This window comes from Mesoplodon densirostris, chromosome 8, assembly GCF_025265405.1.
Source record: "Mesoplodon densirostris isolate mMesDen1 chromosome 8, mMesDen1 primary haplotype, whole genome shotgun sequence".
Taxonomy (NCBI): Eukaryota; Metazoa; Chordata; class Mammalia; order Artiodactyla; family Ziphiidae; genus Mesoplodon; species Mesoplodon densirostris.
The window spans coordinates 97,076,202-97,097,642 of NC_082668.1; the positions used below are offsets into that span (position 1 = coordinate 97,076,202).

The 21,441-nt window shown below is 35.9% G+C and overlaps 1 protein-coding gene across 3 annotated transcripts in view; it reads right to left on the reverse strand.

The window, feature by feature from the left end:
- SESTD1 (SEC14 and spectrin domain containing 1) overlaps window positions 1-21,441 on the reverse strand; it is a 153,440-nt gene that overhangs the window by 45,088 nt on the left and 86,911 nt on the right. For all 3 annotated transcript variants that reach the window (XM_060106080.1, XM_060106079.1, XM_060106078.1), the window contains 3 exons: window positions 9,120-9,233; window positions 2,603-2,700; window positions 342-397 (listed from right to left, as the gene is read on the reverse strand). In XM_060106080.1, coding sequence (XP_059962063.1) covers window positions 342-397; window positions 2,603-2,700; window positions 9,120-9,233 — 268 coding nt within the window. The remainder of the gene's footprint in view (window positions 1-341; window positions 398-2,602; window positions 2,701-9,119; window positions 9,234-21,441) is intronic.

Genomic DNA, 21,441 nt, shown 5'->3' on the forward strand with positions numbered 1-21,441 from the left:
AATATGAAAATACATAAAAGTACAATGCTAGAAACATAATGCATATTCAATAATCCTCATAGCAAACCCATCAAATAGAAATTTTTATCTTCATGTCATATATAAAGAAATAAATTCAAATTCAAATATTTCAAGATAATTGATCATTATTAATAATTTTTAATACTGTAGAGTCTATTAACACACTCTTAGGTTAAACCAAAGAGCAGTTTGAAACACTTCTCCTTCAGTTTCTACGACATAATACATACTCAAATCAATGTTTATTTCATAAGCCAGTTAATGTATGGTTGGTTTAATGGATTATGATTATCACTGATAAATATATTTTTTCATCTTACCTGTCTGAAGAACAGTTTCAGGATCAACTGATGGAAGAAAGTTTAAATCCACAGACCTGGCAAGCACCAAAAGAGTATTTTTTTAAAACTATATGTATTTCTATTTATATAACTTAAAAAAATCCTTTACATATACTTACCAAAACAGGGGCCTACAAATATGAAAATCTGAAGCATACTGTCCTACCAGGCTAATTTCTCTTAAGCATCGGGAAACCCATTACAGATAATTAAACACTAGTAGCCAAAGAAATATCTATGTGATAAATAACAAAATATACTACTTGGAAAAATATAATTTATCGTTATTAGCTACAGTATTATTTCAAGTGTATCAAGGGAATCCATTTTATTATTTTTCCACTGGATATCTGCTTCAAACTGAAATTTGTCACTATATAATAATCCAGAAACGTTAACATTAAAATCGTGTGCAGCCATCCTCCAATCCAAAGTTTACCTATCTATAGCAATCTTGATATTCGTATGTATGTGTACCCTAGCAGATGTACACTCTTTATGTACTAATTATGTTTCATTTGCAGCTGGACTATGGGCTTTATTTTCTTAAACATATATGGAAAGTGGAGAAGATGAAGGAAAGATAAGAGTACCTGGCAAATCAAAGCCTAGGGCCTTGCTACTGTAACTGACAGGTCTTGCTCTATACCTTTCACTTTTGTCAACTGATCTAGGCCTTCACCTCTTGTATAGCCCAGATGTTTCCTGAGGACTGACATAAAGAAGGTGATGAAAATTTGCAAGAGGGACTTCATTGTGTGGGGTTTAAAAGAGACTAAGTAGTAACACTTGAAAACTTAGGGAGGGATTGGCAAATACAAGATTTCACTTGACACTTCATGTAGTCACACAAACCATCGTTTCCCAGTGTTTCCCAAAACACTGAATGAGATACTACTGAGCAGAGAAGATGGGGTTCCACTGTCATGTAAGTACAAGAAATTTTAAGAAAGCAATTAAACAGGTTTCTTTACTGCAACACTTCTCAGAACGTGTAATCTGTAAATGTTTACAGTCATTCCCAGGGAAGGAAACATAGTAAACAGCATTAAACTCTATGACCATGAACTCATTTTCTACCAGTACCCTCTTAGGATGTCTTTCCTGGAGAACATGATTTTGAAACACACCAGACTTACTCTGCTGGACTACTCAGAAAGCAAGAGGTTTGGCAAATTTTTGTCAAGTAACTTGAGTGATATTTTCAATTCCATAGTATATAAGTGTGTGTGTGTGAGGTCTATACACACACTCACATATTTACATATATGTAAAATTGTTATTTACATTTTATATGGCCTCTATCTATAAGACAGTAATGTTCCTAAATGTTTGTTGTAACTTTAGATATATATTCAAATCATTTGTTTTCATATTTTTACTTTGTTTTAAATCAAGATTTGGTGTTAAACTATGATCTTCTCACATCCCTCCTATATTATTATCTCAGTTAACTGGTCTGTGACTATATTTGGATTCATGGAATAACAAGATGCATTCTATCAAGGTTCCATTGTATTTTCAAGGTCAGATTCAAAAGAGATAGACAAGGATGAGTGCTGATCCTTTCAAATTTCCTAATGAAAAATTACTGCCTAGTGACTACTTTGTTACTGAGGATTAATTTGCTTTCTACAGTACTTTTTACCTGGGGAAAGGAAACTGGTCTGAAAACTGTTGAGGTTGAAAAGTTCAATGGAAATCTGTAAAATGATAAATCTAGGTAGCTACAATTAGATCCAGTGTCATGAAATACTAAATTCCTGAAGTTAAACTCATGAATATCAAATATTTTACAAGGACGTAGGAGTTCCACAAGATAGGCATTTAAGTGCTAACATATTTAAATAAGGTTATAATGATTTTATTCCAAGCTGCAACCTTTTCCATATTCTTTACAAGCAAAGTAAAACTCTAAAAAGGCAGAAAATTGTTTCATTTTGAAAACACGTTCTTGAAAAATAATTATTTTACAGTGTCAGAAAAGGTAAATATATTATTATTCAACAAAATTAAAAGTCTTCTGTAAAGAAACCTGGATTCAAATCAATAAATTTTATATGTAAAGCAAATTCTCAAGTATTAAAAAATAAATTTAATACAACTTTTATAGGCCAAGTTTGATTGAATGGAGGCTTGCTTACCTTAGTTCTCTTGGCTTGCATTAACAACAGAGGTTATCTTTTAACACACTAATCATAGCTTTGCAAAGGTGTAATTGCAGGACACTAGACACTTACCTTTCTTTCTCTTGCTGATTTCCTTTATCACTTCCATTGTTAATCAAAGCAAGTTCATCTAATAATGATGTAGATTCCTTTGTAAACTTCTCAAAAACCTAAAGTATGAGATTTTATTAACATGTTAAGGATGATCTTAAAAGTTGATATGTACATAAGGATTTTCAACTAAGAGCAACAGGATTAGTCAAGCAGGATTCTGGTTCCCTCTCTGGACCTCACAGCATAGACAATGCAGACAATGAAGACAAAATTAAAACAATGAAGACAAAACTGCTTCCTAAAACAATCAATAGTTTCAATGGATAAAGAATTTTTTTAATTTAAACACATTAAGAAATTATTTTTATTCCTGAGACAAGTTTATATTTATTCCTGTTCCCTTGAGAAATATGTGTACCAACAACAGTTTTAACTACATGAACATTATTCAGACCAGTTCTAACCCTCTAATTCCAGTTAAAGAACTTTTCTTTATGTTATTCTATTAATCATTCTGGTTGCATGTTAATACTTAAAAAGTTTTATATATAAGCATGTAGCATAAAAATAAGTTAGTTGTAATCTTAACATGACTTCTTAAAATATTTCAAAAAAGGGATTTGGGCAAGTCTGCTCAGAATAAAATAGACACTCATTGGTTTTATATCATTGTTCAAATACGGTGAAAATAGAACTGGTTATCCATTCTCAAATATCCAAAAGTTCATAATTCTTAAAAAAAAATTAGCATATAATCTAATGTGAGTAAATTTTAAGTTTTTTCTTTTAGTCCCAGGCAGTTCAATTAAACAATACTATATTATACAGAGCGGCAAATTTCCAAAGTCAGCCCTGAAAAAGAAGATATATTTTCAGAAATGAAAACCTTAACCTGTCAAACTGCTTTTCAACTCAAATTGATATATAAATATCCTCTCTGAAAATGGTGTATCAAGGGCAGACAGAAGAAACAAGAAGAACTACAATCCTGAAGCCTGTGGAATGAAAACCACATTCATAGAAAAACACACAAAATGAAAATGCAGAGGACTATGTACCAGATGAAGGAACAAGATAAAACCCCAGAAAAACAACTAAATGAAGTGGAAATAAGCAACCTTCCAGAAAAAGAATTCAGAATAATAATAGGACCTCGGAAAAAGAACAGAGGCAAACATCGAGAAGATGTAAGAAATGTTTAACAAAGACCTAGAAGAATTAAAGAACAAACAAACAGAGATGCACAACACAATAACTGAAATGAAAAATACACTGGAAGGAATCAATAGCAGAATAACTGACGCAGAAGAACAAATAAGTGACCTGGAAGACAGAAGAGTGGAATTTACTGCCACAGAACAGAATAAAGAAAAAAGAATTAAAAGAAATGAAGACAGCCTAAGAGACCTCTGGGACAACATTAAATGCACCAATATTCATTCAAATGCATTACAGGGTCCCAGAAGGAGAAGAGACAGAAAGGACCCGAGAAAATATTTAAAGAGATTATAGTCAAAAACATCCCTAATATGGGAAAGGAAATAGCCACCCAAGTCCAGGAAGTGCAGAGAGTCCCAGGCAGGATAAACCCAGGGAGAAACACTCCAAGACACACAGTAATCAAATTGACAAAAATTAAAGACAAAGAAGAATTATTAAAAGCAACAAGGGACAAACAACAAATAACATATAAGGGAACTCCCATAAGGTTAACAGCTGATTCTCAGCAGAAACTCTCCAAGCCAGAAGGGAGTGGCATGATATATTTAAAGTGATGAAAGGGAAGAACCTACAACCAAGATTACTCTACCTAGTAAGGATCTCATTCAGATTTGATGGAGACATCAAAACCTTTACAAACAAGCAAAAACTAAGAGAATTCAGCACCACCAAACCAGCCCTACAACAAATGCTCAAGGAACTTCTCTAAGTGGGAAACACAAGAGAAGAAAAGGACCTACAAAGACAAACCCAAAACAATTAAGAAAATGGTAATAGGAACATACATATCAATACTTACCTTAAATGTGAATGGATTAAAAGCTCCAACCAAAAGACACAGGCTCACTGAATGCATACAAAAACAAGACCCATATATACGTTGTCTACAAGAGACCCACTTTAGATCTAGGGACACATACAGACAGAAAGTGAGGGGATGGAAAAAGATATTCCATGCAAATGGAAATCAAAAGAAAGCTGGAATAGCAATACTCAGATAAAATAGACTTTAAAATAAAGAATGTTACAAGAGACAAGGAAGGACAGTACATAATGATAAAGGCATCAATCCAAGAAGTTATAACAATTCTAAATATATATGCACCTAACACAGGAGCATATCAATACATAAGGCAAATGCTAACAGCTATAAAAGAGGATATCGGGGCCTCCCTGGTGGCGCAAGTGGTTGAGAGTCCGCCTGCCGATGCAGGGGATACGGGTTCGTGCCCCGGTCTGGGAGGATCCCATATGCCGTGGAGCGGCTGGGCCCGTGAGCCATGGCCGCTGAGCCTGCGCGTCCGGAGCCTGCGCGTCCGGAGCCTGTGCTCCACAACGGGGGAGGCCACAACAGTGAGAGGCCCGCATACCGCAAAAAAAAAAAAAAAAAAAAAAGAGGATATCAACAGTAACACAATAATAGTGGGGGACTTTAACACCTCACTTACACCAGAGGACAGATCATCCAGACAGAAAATTAATAAGGAAACAAAAGCTTTAAATGACACAATAGACCAGATATATTTAATTGATATTTATAGGACATTCCATCTGAAAACAGCAGATTACACTTTCTTCTCAAGTGCCCACAGAACATTCTCAATGATAGATCACATTTTGGATCACAAATCAAGCCTCAGTAAATTTAAGAAAATTGAAATCATACCAAGCATCTTTTCCGACCACAATGCTATGAGATTAGAAATAAATTACAGGGAAAAAAAAAGTAAAAAGTACAACACACGGAGGCTAAACAATACCTTACTAAATAACCAAAAGATCACTGAAGAAATCAAAGAAGAAATCAAAAATACCTAGAGACAAATGACAACGAAAACACGATGATCCAAAACCTATGGGATGCGGCAAAAGCAGTTCTAAGAGAGAAGTTCATAGCAATACAATCCTACCTCAAGAAACAAGAAAAATCTCAAATAAACAATTTAACCTTACACCTAAATGAACTAGAGAAAGAAGAACAAACAAAACCCAAAGTTAGTAGAAGGAAAGAAATAAAGATCAGAGGAGAAATAAATGAAAAAGAAATGAAGGAAACAATAGCAAAGATCAATAAAACTAAAAGCTGGTTCTTTGAGAAGATAAACAAAACTGATAAACCTTTTGCCAGACTCATCAAGAAAAAGAGGGAGAGGATTCAAACCAATAATATTAAAACGAAAAAGGAGAAGTTGCAACAGACACCTTGGAAATACAAAGCATCATAAGAGACTACTACAAGCAACTCTATGCCAATAAAATGGACAACCTGGAAGAAATGGACAGATTCTTACAAAGGTAGAAACTTCCAAGACAAAACCAGGAAGAAATAGAAAATATGAACAGACCAATCGCAAGTAATGAAATTGAAACTGTGATGAAAAATCTTCCAACAAACAAAAATCCAAGACCAGATGGCTTCACAGGTGAATTCTATCAAACATTTAGAGAAGAGCTAACACCTATCCTTCTCAAACTCTTCCAAAGAACTGCAGAGGAAGGAACACTCCCAAACTCATTCTATGAGGCCACCATCACCCTGATACCAAAAACAGACAAAGATACTACAAAAAAAGAAAATTACAGACCAATATCACTGATGAATATAGATGCAAAAATCCTCAACAAAATACTAGCAAACAGAATCCAACAACATATTAGAAGGATCAAACACCATGATCAAGTGGGATTTATCCCAGGGATGCAAGCATTCTTCAATATATGCAAATCAATCAATGTGATACACCATATACAAACTGAAGAATAAAAACCATATGATCATCTCAACGATGCAGAAAAAGCTTCTGACAAAATTCAATACCCATTTATGGTAAAAACTCTCCAGAAAGCAGGCAGAGAAGGAACCTACCTCAACATAATAAAGGCCACATATGACAAACCCACAGCAAACAGCATTCTCAATGGTGAAAAAATGAAACCATTTCCTCTCAGATCAGGAACAAGACAAGGATGTCCACTCTCACCAGTATTATTCAACATAGTTTTGGAAGTCCTAGCCACAGCAGAGAAGAAAAAGAAATATAAGGAATCCAAATTGGAAAACAAGAAGTAAAACTGTCACTGTTTGCAGATGACATGACACTATACATAGAGAATCCTAAAAATGCCACCAGAAAACTACTAGAGCGAATCAGTGAATTTGGTAAAGTTGCAGGATACAAAATTAATGCACAGAAACTCCTTGCATTCCTATACACTAACAATGAACGATCAGAAAGAGAAATTAAGGAAACAATCCCATTCACGACGGCAACAAAAAGAATAAAATACCTAGGAATAAACCAAGGAGGTAAAAGACCTGTACTCAGAAAACTATAAGACACTGATGAAAGAAATCAAAGATAACACAGATAGATGGAGAGATATACCATGTTCTTGGATTGGAAGAATGAATGCTGTGAAAATGACTATACTACCTAAAGCAATCTACAGATTCAATGCAATCCCTATCAAATTACCAGTGGCATTTTTTACAGAACTAGAACAAAAAATCTTAAAATCTGTAAGGAGACACAAAAGACCCTGAATAGCCAAAGAAATCTTGAGGGAAAAAAACAGAGCTGGAGGAATCAGACTCCCTGACTTCAGACTATTCTACAAAGCTACAGTAATCAAGACAATATGGTACTGGCACAAAAAAAGAAATATAGATCAGTGGAACAGGATAGAAAGCCCAGAAATAAACCCACGCACCTATGATCAACTAATCTATGACAAAAGAGGCAAGGATACACAATGGAGAAAAGAGAGTCTCTTCAATAAGTGGTGCTGGGAAAACTGGACAGCTATATGTCAAAGAATGAAATTAAAACACTCCCTAACACCATACACAAAAATAAACTCAAAATGGATCAAAGACCTAAATGTAAGACTGGCCACTATAAAACTCTTAGAGAGGAAAACATAGGAAGAACACTCTTTGACATAAACCACAGCAAGACCTTTTTTGACCCACCTCCTAGAGTAATGGAAATAAAAACAAAAATAAACAAATGGGACCTAATCAAACTTAAAAGCTTTTGCAGAGCAAAGGAAACCATAAACAAAATGAAAAGACAACCATCAGAATGGGAGAAAATATTTACAAACAAATCAATGGACAAGGGATTAATCTCCAAAATATAGAAAAAGCTCATACAGCTCAATATTAAGAAAACAAACAACCAATCAAAAAATGGACAGAAGACCTAAATAGACTTTTCTCCAAAGAAGATATACAAATGGCCAAGATGCACATGAAGAGCTGCTCAGCATCATTAATTATCAGAGAAATGCAAATCAAAACTACAATGAGGAAAGAAAAAAAAAAAAACTACAATGAGGTATCACCTCACACCAGTTAGAATGGGCATCATCAGAAAATCTACAAATAACAAATGCTGGAGAGGGTGTGGAGAAAAGGGAACCCTCTGGCACTGTTGGTGGGAATGTAAATTGATACAGCCACTATGGAGAACAGCATGGAGGTTCCTTAAAAAACTAAAAACAGAATTACCATATGACCCAGCAATCCCACTACTGGGCATATACCCTGAGAAAACCATAATTCAAAAAGAGTCATGTACCACAATGTTCACTGCAGCACTATTTACAATAGCCAGGACAAGGAAGCAACCTAAATGCTCATTAACAGATGAATGGATAAAGAAGATGTGGCACATGTATACAATGGAGTATTACTCAGCCATGAAAAGGAACGAAAGTGGGTCATTTTTAGAGACGTGGATGGACCTGGAGACTGTCATACAGAGTGAAATAAGTCAGAAAGAGAAAAGCAAATATTGTATGTTAACGCATATATGTGGAATCTAGAAAAATGGTATAGATGAACTGGTTTGCAAGGCAGAAATAGAGACACAGATGTAGAGAACAAACGTATGGACACCAACGGGGGAAAGCGGGGGGCGGGGTTGTGGTGGGATGAATTGCAAGATTGGGATTGACATATATACACTAGTACGTATAAAATAGGTAACTAATAAGAACCTGCTGTATAAAAACAAAATGGTGTATCAACTAGATTACCTCTCAGGAAATTATGCTGCTGTTATTCAACTCAAAAGATTTACATCTTTTACTATAATACTGCTACTAATGACAACAGTAATATCTAATATTTGTGAGTCTGACTCCAGAGTATATGCCTTCAAGCATTATGCTATCATGTGGTATGCATTATATTTCTTTAGCTTTGTAAAAAGTAAACTATCTACCTTTCAGTTGATTAAAATTAAAAAGCTATCAAAATATGTCTTATTTATATATAATAACATGTTTCTCATTGTAATATACCAACCAGCCTCTTATTTAACCAGTCCATATGATCGTAAGTGAGACTCCCACCAAAATCTTCTGTTAACTGGCATGGTTCTATATAACGAGTCAATTTATTAGCAGACACTAAAATAACCTAGAAAGGTAAAAAGAAAGAAAGAAAAAAACTTAGTCACTATTAATGTCCATGAAAAGTAATGAGGAGGTTAAAATTGATTAGCATATGCAATACCATTTCCAACATGATGAAATATTACATGTTTATTTAAATAATACAACAGCATTTAAAATCAATTCAATAAATTGTGGCTATCTGTTAAGAAATAAGCTATCACAAACCATTTATAATAACACATTATAGAAAACAAGAGACATTAGTAGCTCAGATGAAATATTTTCAAACCTTATCAATATGAATAATTTCTTGGTAGTAAAAATCAATTCCTTTAGTACAAGGATGTATTCATCAAAGAATCTTCACATTGTCTTAAAATTAGCTAGGTACACTACAATAATAAGTACAAATGAATAATAAATCTGGAAATCAAAAAATTATATACTTTTCTAATATGAAATTTCTCTATCATTCCTTTGATTATATATTAACAAAACATATCCTCTAAATAGTAGAGTAAAACTCAGGATAACATATACTAATATTTAATTTGAAAAACAGAACTAGATAGTAGGGAGAAGTTCAGAGAATTCATAAACTTGAAACTTACCTGTTAAAATGATACTCTTTAAACTTTAAAAGATTTCAAATACAAATTACAAAATGAACAAAGATACCATTTCAGCACTAAATAAAACTTCAATGAAGATACACATGAGTATTAAAAAAATACGTATGTGGGAGAAAGATATTCAAAGTAGTGCTAATGCAAAAGACTTGATAAGAGAAATAACGTGTCCAACTGGAAAGAGCACCATTCCCACCCTAAACAACAACGAAGTCCAGATAATCTACAAAATTAAAACTTTTCTGAAACTCCTCAGAGATCTGAGGTCACAGAAAAACCAACTAGTCTGAATATGCAGAGAAGACAGACACCATAGAGAGAGTGGTAGAAGGAGTGACTATCAAATGTGAGGAGCAAATCTTTGGGGATGATGGAATTATTCTGTATCTTAACTGTGATGAAGGATTTATGACTATATCTGTTTGTCAAATCTCAAGATTGTAGGCTAAAAAAGGAATTTTACTGTATGTAAATTATACCTTGATAAACTTAACTTTAAAAAAAAGGGGGGGGGGGAATAAACTCAACAACATAAGGAGGACTTGTGAAAGAACTACCAGAGAAAGAAAGAAGGAAAAGAAAAATTCAGAAACATTCCCAATATGCAAAACTAGGTATATCCATACTATATATGAAGTTGTAATGTTAACAGTAAATAAGGGGAAATAACCAAGACTACAAAATTTGCTAAAAGGGTGGAAGGGGAGTCACCTTAGGAAGATAACAAAAACATGGTATCAAAAGTTCATAAAAGGGGACTTCCCTGGTGGCACAGTGGGTAAGAATCCACTGCCAATGCAGAAGACATAGGTTCAACCCCTGGTCTGGGAAGATCCCACACGCCGCGGAGCAACTAGGCCTGTGTACCACAACTACTGAGCCTGTGCTCTAGAGCCCATGTGCCACAACTACTGAGCCAGTGTGCCTAGAGCCCGTGCTCTGCAACAAGAGAAGCCACCGCAATGAGAAGCCCACGCACTGCAATGAAGAGTATCCCCCACTCAATGCAACTAGAGAAAGCCCACACGCAGCAACAGACCCAGTGCAACCAAAAATAAATAAATTAAAAAAAAAAATAATTTTTTAAAGTTCATAAAACTATCAGAGGGGGCTTCCCTGGTGGCGCAGTGGTTGAGAGTCCGCCTGCCGATGCAGGGGACACGGGTTCGTGCCCCGATCCCGGAAGATCCCACATGCCGCGGAGCGGCTGGGCCCGCGAGCCATGGCCGCGGAGCCTGTGTGTCCGGAGCCTGTGCTCCGCAACGGGAGAGGCCACAGCAGTGAGAGGCCCGCGTACAGCAAAAAAAAAAAAAAAAAAAAACTATCAGAGAAAAATAAATCCTGTCATAATTAGAGTTTATAACAAATTGCTATTGGTAACAACACATTAAATGCCTTGGATGCTTATGTTAGAAAAGAAAGGCTAATGAATAATGAGCTAAGTGACCTACCTAAGAAGTTGGGGGCAGGGAGTGGGAGGAGAACAATAGAATACATCTAAAGAAAAGAGAAGGAAGGGGAGAAATTAAGAAATTAATAAAGCCAAAAGTTGTTCCTTGAAAAGACTAAAATGAAATCAACAAAGTTCTGATAACATAAAGCAAGAAGAAAAGGAAGGTACACATAAATTACACTAAGAATAAAAAGAACATGGCTACATAGACAGCAGTGATTTAAAAGATACAGATGGACACAGGACATGCTTTTGTCAATAACTGCAAATTTAGAAGAAATGGACAAATTCCTATAAAAAAAGTAATTTATCAAAACTGACATTAAAAAACCCCAGAACACCTATAATCAATGAGGTGAAGTGAATCACTAGATTCTTTTCATTTTCAGTGATCATACTGTTAGTGGTAGTTTTAGCATTGCTATTCAGGGATCACTTGATGAAAAAGACAGAAAATTATTAATATGGGTTATTCTTATTCTCCTATCCCTCATGTCCTTGAGAAAACAGAATTCTTGAGAAGGAAGACATGAAAGGGAAAAAGTTACCCTTATGGTCTTCAATTTGAATTGGAAGTATCAGATTAAACTCATGATGTATTTCATTTTAAATAAAAACATGCACACTCACATAATATAAATTTTCTAATTCTGTCCACTGAAACATTTAGAAATAATGACGAAGGCATTCTGTAGAAATGCACACTCCTAGAATCCCAGACTGTTGTCTTCAAATACTGTTTTCCCCCAAACGGAATCAAGGTTCCTTGGAGAAATGGCCAATTCTAGGTCTGGGGCTGGAAATACACATGGTGAGCTTGTAACATCTTCCCATTCAAGTATCAAGAAAGCCATCCAAGATTTTTAGGGTTGTGCCAAAAGGTCCGGAAAAGGCTTCCATTGGCCAAATAAGTAACAATTTGCATATCAATTCAAATTCTTTAATAAACTAAAGGATCTAGGCATTGAACATCAATGGCTGCCAATATCACAAAAAAAGAAGACAACTATTACGAGCCTCATGATCAAGGAAACATCATCACCAATGAACAGCCTTGGAGAAAGAAATTCAGGTCTTAATCTAATCAGCTGTTTGAATCCAACTATGAATTCATGGAAATACAGAGATGCAAAAGAGGAGAATAATATGTTAAACTATACCACGTGGATGCTCACTGAAACAAAAAATCCTGTAAAACACATATCCTGATCTCCCCAAGAAAAAAAAAATTGGGTAAGAGAAAGAGAAATTAAGATGAAAAAGCTTAATTTAATGGACTAACACAAAATTCCACAACCAATAAGAGAATTACATATTCTTTTTAAGCGAACAAGAAATATTTAAAAACTTGAGTGTATATCAGGTCATAAAGAAAACCTTGGTACATTTCAAAGGAAATAACTCATAACGTTCTATCACCACAATGAAACTAAGTTAGAAATCAATAACCAATCAAATCAGAAATCATTAACAAGATTTTAAAACCTATCCATTTGGAAAGGCATCTCAAACCAATCACAATATCTGGACAGTATCTGGATCCTATTTCAAAGAAATAAATCAATCTGTGTGCATTCACAATTTATGTATAAATTTATGAATAAATTTTAAAATATATTATTTATACAGAATATTTTTATATATTACTAAATCTTTTTATAACATTCATCAAATGTGAAACCAGCTGGCTCTTTGATATTCAGGAACTGTTTATTTTAAGGCATGACAATGGTCTTGGGCTATATTTTTTAAAAAAGAGTCTGCAGACATTCAAATGTCTTGAATTTCCTTCACTATAACATCCCCAGCCTTCCTTGGGCGCAGTGGATAGGGGTAAGGATGGGGCAGGTGGACCATGGGTTGACAGTTGTTGGAACTGGGTATAGGGATACATGGAGTTAACTATAATATTCTGTTTACTTTTTGATGTGTTCATAACTCCTTATAATAAAAATACTAAAAAACTAAGACACATATAAATCTCTCTTTTAAAAAAACCTTCCCAGAAAGAAAATACCAGGCCCAGCTAATTTACAAGTGAGTTTTAAAAATTAAAGAACAAAGGATCAATCAAGATGGCCAAGGAGGAGTATGTGGAACTCACTTCCCCCTCATGAACACATCAAAAGTACATCTACATGTGAAACAATTCTCACTGAAGATGAACTGGAAACTGGCAGAAAGACTCCCATACAAGAAAGGCTATAAGATCCACATGGAATCAGGTAGGAAGGGAAAAGACATGATAAGGTCGGGAACCTGTGCCCCTGAAAGGGGACACAGAAGAAAAGAAAGATTACATGGGTGGAGACCCACCCTGGGGAGTGAGCAGTTCAAGCCACAGACTGGGCAACTCACTCTTGGGGTCCAACACAGGGGAGACAGGCCCGTGGTTGGCTGGAGGACTGCTGGGACTAACTGGAGGAGTATGAGAAGCCTGGACTCCATTTGTGAGAAGCGTGGATGCTGGTTTGCCCATGAGGCAATGAGGAGAGAACAGAGTGAGGACCGTCCAGTGGCTGCAGGGTTTCCTGTGACTGCCTCAGTGCATATCCCAGCCGAAGCCAAGCAAAGGTTCCAGGCCTGCTTACTCCAGGTTGCAAGTGGTACTGGATCTAGGGGGTCACATGACCAGGAGAAAGCTCAGCTGTGGATTCAGAGGCAACTCGGTTGCAGAGCAGCGACAGCCACTCTTGGCACTTACTCAGGCAGTGCATCAGAAGCAGCCCAGAACTCTGACAGCAGCCTCTCCTCTACAGCTCACCTCCCAATACACACTGAGGCCACAAGGCCCCACCTGCCCTGTGGTGTGGCTTCACGACAGGGCAATGGTGGCAGAGGCTGCGGGTGTGATTGGCTGACGCTGACAAAGGGGACTTGGACCCCAAGGCTGTGTCTGAATGAAGGGGGAGAAACAACTGCTGGCACCTGCAAGGCGTTGCAGTTTAGAATCTGTCTGCAGGCAAAACAAGCCAAGAGAGCACACAGGCCCCACTTGCTTCAGCACTCCCCCACTCTGGGTCAAGGGTCATGGTGCTGGGAAAGTAGAAAGCACACACTTAAGGGGAACAAAGTCAGAGCAGGCCTGACCTTCAGGGCTTCTGCTCCACCAACTTGGGATCAGACCCCACACCTGAAAGGCCAGTGATGGCCACTGAGCAGAGGAGAAGCCTCGTCTCATACCTGGCTACAGCTCTGCAACCTCCATCTCCAGCACCACCTCTTACCAAGGTGATAGTGGCCAGCATACCCTGAGGAAAGACAAGACTGGCATCCACGTCAAATCCAGCTCTCCAACCACTGGGCACTGGGCATATGCAGTCTGTACATGAACGATCCCACATAAGGACAGCCTTTTAAGACCCAATAGGTAACTATTTCACCAAAATTCATAGAGACAGAGAAAGTTAAGTAAAATGAAAAGGCAGAGGAACTGGTCTCAAATGAAATAGCAAGAGAATAACCAGGAAAAAATAATGAAACAGAAATGAACAATTTACAGAAAAAGAAATCAAAGCATTAGTAATAAGAATGTTAACTGAACTAGGGAAAGGAATAGATTAACACAGTGAGAATTTTAACAAGGAACTAGAAAAAAGCAAGAAAAACCCAATCAGAAATGAAGGATTCAATAACTGAAATAAAAAACACACTAGAAGGAATGAATAGCAGACTAAGTGGTGCAGTCTTCTGCACAGAATAATGGCAATCATCCAGTCAGAACAGCAAAAAGAAAAACAAATATTTAAAAATGAGAGCAATTTAAGAGATCTCTGGGATAACATTAAACATATCAACTTTCACATTATAGGGGTCCCAGAAGGAGAAAAGAGAAAGAAGAGGATCAAAAATGTATCTGATGAGATTGTGGCTGAAAACATCCCAATCCTGAAGAAAGAAGCAGATATCTATGTACAAGAGGCACAGAGGGTCCCAAATAAGATGAAACCAAAAAGATCCATACCAAAACATACCATAATTAAAATGGCAAAAGTTAAAGAGAGAATTCTAAAGGCAGCAAGAGAAAAACAGAGATTCATATACAAGGGAATCCCCATAAGGCTATCAGCTGATTTTTCTGCAGAAGCTTTGCAGGTCAGAAGACAGTGGCATGATATACCTAAAGTGCTAAAAGGGAAAAAACTGCAACCTAGGATACTCTACCCAGCAAGATTATCATTGAGGAACAAAGAGGAGACAAAAAAAAAAAAACTTCTCAGACAAGCAAAAACTAGAAGGGTTCATACTAAATCAACTCTAAAAGAAGTGTTAAAGGGTCTTCTCCAAGTGGAAAGGAAGTAAGAATCCATGGAAAAGGGAAAATCTCACTAGGACAAGCAAATATACAGTAAGGGCTGAGGAACAACCACTTAAATAAGCTAGTACAAAGATTAAAACACAAAAAATTATAAAAGCAACTATAACTTTATATAAACAGTGAAGGCATAAAATGAAGATATAAAATGTGACATCAAAAACACAAAGTGTGGGGCTTCCCTGGTGATGCAGTGGTTGAGAGTCTGCCTGCCGATGCAGGGGACACAGGTTCATGCCCCGGTCTGGGAAGATCCCATATGCCGGAGTGGCTGGGCCCGTGAGCCATGGCTGCTGAGCCTGCACGTCCGGAGCCTGTGCTCCGCAACGGGCGAGGCCACAACGGTGAGAGGCCCGCATAGCACAAAAAAAAAAAAAAAAGAAGAAGAAGAAACAGACAATCTGAACAGACTGATCACTAGTAGCAAAACAGAATTTGTAATTTAAAAAATTCCTAGCAAACAAAAGCCCTGGACTGACTGGATGGCTTCACAGGGATATTCAGGGATATTCTACAAAACATATAAAGAAGAACTAATACCAATTCTTAACAAACTATTCCAAAACACCGAAGACGAAGGAACAATCCTAAATGGATTCTACAAGGCCAGCATTACCCTGATACCAAAACCAAAGAAAGACACTACAAAAAAAAAAAAAGAAAATTACAGGCCAATATCTTTGATAAATATAGATGCAAAAATCCTCAACAAAATACTAGCAAACTGAACCCAACAATATATAAAAAGGGTCATTACCATGATCAAGAGGGATTTATTCCAGGGATGCAAGAATGGTTCAATATTTCAGAAATCAATGTCATATACCTCATTAACAAAAGGATAAAAATCACATGATCATCTCAATAGACACAGAAAAAGCATTTGACAAAATTCAACATGCATTCACGATTGATACTCTCATCAAAGTGGGCACAGAGGGAACATATATCAACATAATAAAAGTCAGTTATGATAAACCCACAGCTAACATCATACACAATGGTAAAAAGCTGAAAGCCTTTCCTCTAAATTCAAAAACAAGACAAGGATGCCCACTCTCACTACTTTTATTCAACACAATTTTGGAAGTCCTAGCAATAAGTGGTGCTGGGAAAACTAAACAGCTACATCTAAAAGAATGAGATTAGATCATTTCCTCACACCATATACAAAAATGAACTCAAAATGGATTAAAGACCTGCATGTAAAACCTGAAACCATAAAATCCTTAGAGGTGAACATAGAACATCCTTTGACACAGATTGTAGCAATATTTTTTTGGATCTGTCTCCGAAGGGAAAAAAAAGAATTAGTAAATAAAAGCAAAAATAAACAGATGGGACCTAATCAAACTTAAAAGCTTTTTCACAGAAAAGGAGACCATCAACAAAACAAAAAGACAACCTACTGAATGGTAGAAACTATTTGGAAATGATATGACCAATAAGGAGTTAATATCCAAATAATATGACCAATAAGGGTTAATAAACAGCTGATACAACTCAATATCAAAAAACCCAAACAGGGCTGCCCTGGTGGCTCAGTGGTTGGGAGTCCACCTGCTGATGCAGGGGACATGGGTTTGTGCCCCAGTCCGGGAGGATCCCACATGCCACGGACATGCCACGGAGCGGCTGGGCCCGTGAGCCATGGCTGCTGAGTCTGTGCATCCGGAGCCTGTGCTCTGCAACGGGAGAGGCCACAACAGTGAGAGGCCCGCGTACTGCAAAAACAAACAAACAAACAAACAAAAAAACCCCAAACAACCTGATAAAGAAATGGGCAGAAGACTTGAATAGACATTTTTGCAAAGTCATACAGACGGCCAACAGGCACATGAAAAGAGGCTCAATCTTGTTAATCAACAGAGAAATGCAAATCAAAACTACAATGAGATATCACCTCATATCTGTCAGAATAGCTATCACCAAAAAGACCACAAATAACAAATGTTGGCGAGAATGTGGAGAAAAGGGACCACATTACATTGCTGGTGAGAATGTGAATTGGTGCAGCCACTGTGGAAAACAGTATGGAGTTTCCTCAAAAAAACTAAAAATAGAACTACCATATGATCTAGAAATTCCACTCCTGGGTATATATCCAGAAAAAACAAAAACACTAATTCAAAGATACATGCACCCCAATGTTCACAGTAGCACTATTTATAATAGCCAAGATACAGAAGCAACCCAAGTGTCCATTAACAGATGAATGGATAAAGATGTGGTGTGTGTGTGGATATATGTGTATATACATGTGTGCATGTGTGTAAATACACACATGCACACACATATATACATATATAAAATGGCATATTACTCAGCCATAAAAAAAACAAATTCAGCCATTTGCAGCAACATGGATGGACCTAGAGATTACGCTTAGTGAAATAAGTCAGACAAAAAAAGACAAATACTATATGTTATCAATTATTTGTGGAAGTTAAAATATAAAATGAATGATTATACATAGCAAAACAGAGACAAACTCATAGATACAGAGAACAAACTAGTGGTTACCAGTGAGGGGGGGACAAGATAGGGGTATGGAACTAAGAGATACAAATTACTATGTATAAAATAGATAAGCAACAAGAGTATATTATACTGCACAGGGAATTATAGCCATTGTTTTGTAATAACTCTTAATGGTGTATAATCTCTAAAAATACTAAATCATTATGCTGTACACCCAAAACTAATGTAATAGTGTAAATTAACTATACTTCAACCAATTGATATCAAAGAACAGATCATTTCAATCTTTAAAAAAAATTTTTTTTGAATTTATTTATTCATTTATTTATTTATGGCTGCATCAGGTCTTAGTTGTGGCAGGAGGGATCTTTCATTGCAGCACACAGGCTCTCTAGTTGTGGTGCACGGGCTTAGTTGCCCCACAGCATGTGGGATCTTAGTTCCCCGACCAGGGATCGAACCCACGTCCCCTGCATTGGAAGGTGGATTCTTAGCCACTGGACCACCAGGGAAGTCTCCCAGATCATTTCTATCTTAAACAAATGCTTCCAAAGAATAGAAATGCAGCGAATATTTCAACTCATATTATGAGACTAGAATAACATTGAAACTCAACAACAATTTGAGAAAAGAAAAAACCATAATGAAGGGCAAATATCCAGGTTTAGCTGGTATCAAGTGTCAGCAAAGCTGTTGGGCAGCATGAATTCTTACACAGCAGAAATGCATACATAAATTAAAACACCTTTGGAAAACAATTTGGCATTATCTTGAAAATTTGAACATTTCTGTAACCTATGCCTGGATATTCTGCAAGCAGAAAAACCTTATACATATTTATCAGGAGACATATGTAAGAATGTAAACATCATTCATAATGTCAAAAGAATGGAAACAACACAAATGTCCATCAATAGGAGAATAAGTAAATTGTTTTTATTCACAGAATGGAATAACATTCAGCAGTGAAAATGAATCAACTACATCTACTGCAAGAATATGCATAAATCTTAAACATATAATGGTGAGTGAGAAAAAGCAAGATACTGAAGACTAAAATCATGATATTATTTATAAAGTTCAAAAATAGGTGAAACTATATTATTTAAGAATAAATAATATCTTTAAATGGGAACTCTATAGAAATAGATATAAAAGAATAATAAAAGCTAAACACTCCCTATTTTCTTCTAAAGATTCTGTCTTTCCCATTTATATCTTTAATACACATACACACACGAGAACATGAACAAAGGATGGGTGGACACAAATAAGTTAGGTGTTAAGGGATGGGGGGTACGTGAATGAGACCAGGGAGGGGCACTCAAATTTATTTCAAGCTGTTGATATTTGGATTCTTAGGTTGGGTTGTGGGTACCCAAGTGTTTTATTATTAAGCTTCATTGTTGTATGTATTTTTTAAGAATATGTTCTAAATACTATATTAAAAAACTAAAAACAGAAAGAATGAACAGAAGTAGGGAATCACTGACGGAAGGGGCACCACGAGATCTCAACTCACACTGAAGGAAGGGTAACTCTTCTGAGGAAGCAAATAAGGAGGTTAGAGAAAAAATGGACAATCTTGTGGTGGTGATGACAGAAAGCAGAAGAAATTTATGTGCCTCTTTTTTTCCATTAAAAAAAATAAAAAAGATATTGAACATCAAATTACATTTTTGGTTAGTTTAATAACAACAAACTATATTTTGCCTAGCTATTTTAAAAGGCAATTTAATGCTATCTCTACTATGAAGAGTTTAGCGTATCAATTTCACTGTTCTCCTGTTTTGGTACTAATGGGAGCTAATTTAAGATAAACAATAAAAAGAACACAGAAAATGGTTTTCTCTTAGTGAAAAACTTGTTAAAGAGGGCCTCTATTTCATCCTCTTATTCTAATGCAACTTCTTTAGACTAGTTCTTAGAGACAGGTATGATGTTAAACATGAAATAATAAGTGGAGTTAGGCCACGGAAACCATTTAATCTGCCACCAACTCTTTTGGGGATCAAGACAGAAACTTCCACACTAAGAAAATTAAACACAACCAGATCCCAGGGAGGGGCTTTGCCTTTCTTCAAAACTGTCAATCTACTAAACAGAAATATACTAATAATGAAACAAAGAAATATGTATTTATTCCATGAGGAAATAAACGACTTGCTAAATTGAGCATCAATTCACATCTGAAAAGGTAACATTTCCATAGCACTCTCTCCTGAAAAGAGGACTGAATAGAAAACTTAAACAACATAATGAATGGTCTTTTTGCTCTTCTATTTCTGCTCTCCTTATTTGGCACAATATTCACTTCAAGCAGTGAAAACATCTCTCTTGAGAAACTGCTATCATGTCCCTTATAATTTGACATTTTAATGTCAAATGTTCAATATTCATTATTTACTGGACATTAAATTTATTTATTAGAAGTATTATTTATTAGCAGTTATGTGTTCTAGTGCTGGGAATATAAGGATAAATAAGTCATGCTTCTACAAAGTAAATGAGCTTTTTATTTCTGCAATATTCCAGAGAGAGTTGTGCATGTTTTTATAAAAAAGAAATAGATTAAAGTTTTCTGGTTTGCTTCTAAAGCCTTTACTGAAAATACTCTAACTAAATTTAAATGTTGTCCCTTTGGTCGTAGTAGCACAGAGGGCCAAAGGCTTTACTAGAATACGCCAAATGATTTCCAAATCCCTTTCCTAGGTTAAACACCATTATATGATAATTGGAAGGATACTGAGCCAGGAGCCAATCATTCCACGTTTGTGCCCTAGCTCTGCCACAAATTCACTGACCTGTATAAGTCAACCTAAAGGAATTCACTCCAGGCTTATCTCCCCATGTGCCAAAGAAGGCAGCTGCATTAAATTATCTGTGATGTCTCTTTAAGCTCTAAGAGGTCATAATTCTAATGAGTTGTCATCCTATACATTTAATTTGGGCCATTTTCTCTAATATATGACCTGTCTTGCCCAATGAAAAGAGCACTTGTCACTTGCTACCCACTCTGGTTAATCTCTCGATTATACTTAAATACATTAAAATCATTTTGCAGTTGAAGTTCCTAAATACAATAAAATCATTAGCAACAGATTTCAAGTTTAATAAGCCAAAGGGAAAATTCGCAGTTATTGTTATATATGGCAAAAGTTTATTTACATCTGAATATTCCTCTTGAAAGCTTTTTCCTAAAAAATCAACTTAAATGTAAATAGTACAGATTCTTTCATGATGTAAAATATATTTGAGAGTATACTAGCCCTTACTAAATATAATTTTTTAAATAGTTGGCTAAGATTACTCCTATTATATTTTTACTTAGACAAAACAAACGTAAACAAGG